Below are 3,415 nucleotides of genomic sequence, written 5' to 3'. Positions count from 1 at the left end.
ACAACCATTGTAACCTTGATTGTCACAGATAATAGTTAAGGGATTGATGTTTATGCAGATGTTTATGCAGAAGTGAATGTGGTTGTGGGGGCCTATAGTCTCATTATCATATAGGCATTGACGCTTTCCAAGGCTCTTGAGGTAGTTGTGTGGTTGGTTGAAGTTGGTTTCCATTGGCTTCCTTCCTCAGGTAAAGTCTTCCTCTCTACAGGAGGCCTTTCCCAACCCCCTTAAGGCTAGAATCTTCCCTCAGAGATTATCTCTCATTTATCATGAATGTAGTTTACTTGTACATAGTGATTAGCAGTTGTCTCCCCAATTAGACTAAGAACTCTATGAGAGAAGAGACTGTTTTTTTTTTCTTTCATTATATCCCCTGTGCTTAGCACAGTGCCTGGCACATAACTTACACTTAATAAACTTTTTTTACATTACTTTACTAGTAAAATAATTCATGAAGTCTGAAAGTTTAAGTCAAATACCTATACTACACAGAAGATATTAAAATTCTAGTACTTGTTCTGGTGCAAGATAATACAGACTCGCCTGAAATAAATGGCCTCTAGGGTTTAAACAAATTTATGGATGACAGATCTATTGTGACTTATGAAGGATAATTCTTGTGAGCTGGGCATATTCCCAGGCTTTAAGTTTCACATCATGGCAGGCAGGTTTGTCCTGACATAAAATGTCCTTTATAAGCAATAGCAATACATCATTAGTCTGATATACAAGAGCAGTATTTATGATCTTAACTTTAGTTTCCTTTAGGGTCTATGTAAGTTAAGTAAACAGATGGGCTGAAGTTTCTTCTTTATTATGGCTATGACAAAATATAGCTCCCCTCTGACCTGAGTATGGGCCAATGATGATTTTAGGGATTTCTGTTTCATTCAGAAGGGTCAAGATGTGTGTGTGTGTGTGTGTGTGTGTGTGTGTGTGTGTGTGTTTGATAACATAGTATGCTTTGAAATATGAAGTTTATGGTCACATCATGACACTGACAATTTTCAGTTCTGGCCACACCTTTTGTCTGAGATCAATTTCACTACTAACAGACCTTCTCTGTCACATACAGCTAGGTGGTGCAGTAGATAGAGTACTGAACCTGGAGAAAGGAAGACCTGAGTTCAGCTCCAGATTCAGACACTAACTAGCTGTGTGACCAGGGTAATTACTTAAGCTCTATCTACATCAATTTCTTCATCAAGAAAATGGAGATAATAATAGTATCAACCTCTCAGGATTGTTGTGAAGATCAAATGAGATGCTATTTGTAAAAGCACTTTTCAATCGCTAAAGAACTCTATAAAAACTAGGTATGATTATTCCATGCAATATACAGAGTTATAGAACCTTTACCCTTTGCACCTTCCACTTTCCCCTTTATGTACTTGTAGTATTTGGTGGAATGATTCCAAACCTGGACTCAGATTCTCTAAAATGATTCCATTCCTGATGATGAAAAGAAATGTTTATATGGTGCTCCTTTGAGGTTTTCAAGGTGCTTTATATATTTATTTCATTTGATCCTCACAACAATTCTGTGAGGGGAAAAGCTATTATTAGCTATTGTTATCACCATTTTACAGGTAAGGAAACTGATCCTCACAAAGATTGAATTGCTTACTCAGAATCACAGTCACTAAGGGAGGATCAATCTGACTATAATCCAGCAGTATTTCATAATATCACAAAAAAATCACGGGATCAAAGGACTTAGTGAAGGAAGAAACTTTAGGGATCATCAAGACCCCACGTAATTTTTTGTCCAAATATTTCTTGAGTCTCAGCATATTTTGTCATTGAAAAATTAAATTAATGCACAGCAATTAGTTCCTTTTACTTAAAGAAACACAAAGACATACATACCCCCAAAACATATCCCTAAGATATCAATGATGGAGCATATTATCTTTTGTAGCATGAGTTAAAATATTTGTAAATGGATGTAAACAGCAATAGGCCATTCAGGGATGAGATTTATCTTAGTTGTGCTTTAATCATTATTATTTATCATGAGCTTCATCTACAAAGCCTGTCTGGAGGTGAAGTGTCTGCTCCTCAGTCTGATCATAGCTGCCTTTATCTCCTGATTTCTCAAGGTGTAGATGATTGGATTCAAGAGAGAAGTGATAACTGAATAAAACACTGAGAGAAATTTGTCCACTGAAAAGCTGCTAAATGGTGACACATAGATGAAAATGCATGGCCCAAAGAATAGAGTTGCTACTGTGCTGTGAGCAGACAATGTAGACAGAGCCTTGGAGAGCCCTCCAGGAGAGTGATGGTGGACAGTGACCAAGATGACAGTGTAGGAGACAAGCAAGAGGATGAAACAAATTAGTGAGAACAGCCCATTGTCAGCAATAACATGCAGGTCCAGAACATAGGTGTCAGTGCAAGCAAGTTTGATCACTAGAGGAAGGTCACAGAAAATATTGTCAACCACATTGAGGCCACAGAAGGGCAGGTTCACAGTAAAGGCCATTTGGTTCATGGTGTGCACAAAACCCACAGCCCAGGAAAGCAACACAAAGCCTATCAGTGTTTGATGGTTCATGATGGTGGTGTAGTGGAGAGGTTTACATATTGCAACATATCGATCAACTGCCATGAATATAAGGAGAGTCATTTCGCTACCACCCAAGAAATGGAGAAAAAACATCTGGACCATACAACCCCATAATGAGATGGTTTTCCTCTCCTTGACAAAGTCTGTGATCATCTTAGGGACAGTAACAGTGGAAAGGATCATATCAAGAAAGGAGAGGTTGACCAGGAGGAAGTACATGGGAGTGAAGTGCAAGTAGGAGTCAAAGGTCACCATCAGTATAATGAGACTGTTTCCAGCCATGATTGATGCATAGGCCAGGAGGAAGATCACAAAAAAAGAAAATCTCAAGCTCCCAAGAAGTGGTGAGTCCTAACAAAATAAACTCATTCAGCATAGAGTTATTCTTCATCTTCACCTACTTGATATATTTCAAGCATCCAAAAGTTCTCTGAAAGGGAGATTCTGTAAAAGAAACAGTTTTAGGTGAGTATCCTTGAATATTATTGAGAAGTATGGAAAGTAGATTTTGATTTAACACAGAAAATATTGAATATCAAAAACTTTTTGAAATATATCTCAAGGCCTTAATTAATCCCAGAAATATTCAAGATGGTGTATTATTAAAAAAAAAGGAAAAGAAAAAGTTAAGCAAAAAAAAATCAAGAGACAAAGTAAATTACACTTTGGAGAAAGGACAAACTATGTCCCCACAGCCTTGACCATTTTGGTAGAATGAAAAAAATCAGATGTAATTTACTAACCAGACCTCACTCAGTTTTCTTGCCATTAGACATGAGGAGGTAGCACCAGATTACTTTTAAGTTTGCTCCCATTTATAGATTATAATACCCTCTTCCT

General features: G+C 37.4%; 1 protein-coding gene across 1 annotated transcript; it reads right to left on the bottom strand.

The window, feature by feature from the left end:
• Positions 1-2,029: 2,029 nt before the first annotated feature.
• LOC114028373 (olfactory receptor 4K13-like) lies at positions 2,030-2,966 on the bottom strand. Its single transcript, XM_027842618.1, is given in 2 exon segments — positions 2,030-2,893; positions 2,895-2,966. Coding segments are annotated over 2 exon segments (936 nt in total).
• Positions 2,967-3,415: the final 449 nt, after the last annotated feature.

Source organism: Vombatus ursinus, unplaced genomic scaffold, assembly GCF_900497805.2.
Source record: "Vombatus ursinus unplaced genomic scaffold, bare-nosed wombat genome assembly UNPS02014880.1, whole genome shotgun sequence".
Taxonomy (NCBI): domain Eukaryota; kingdom Metazoa; phylum Chordata; class Mammalia; order Diprotodontia; family Vombatidae; genus Vombatus; species Vombatus ursinus.
Note: the sequence above shows the minus strand (reverse complement) of the source record. Positions and strands in the feature narration are given on the sequence as shown.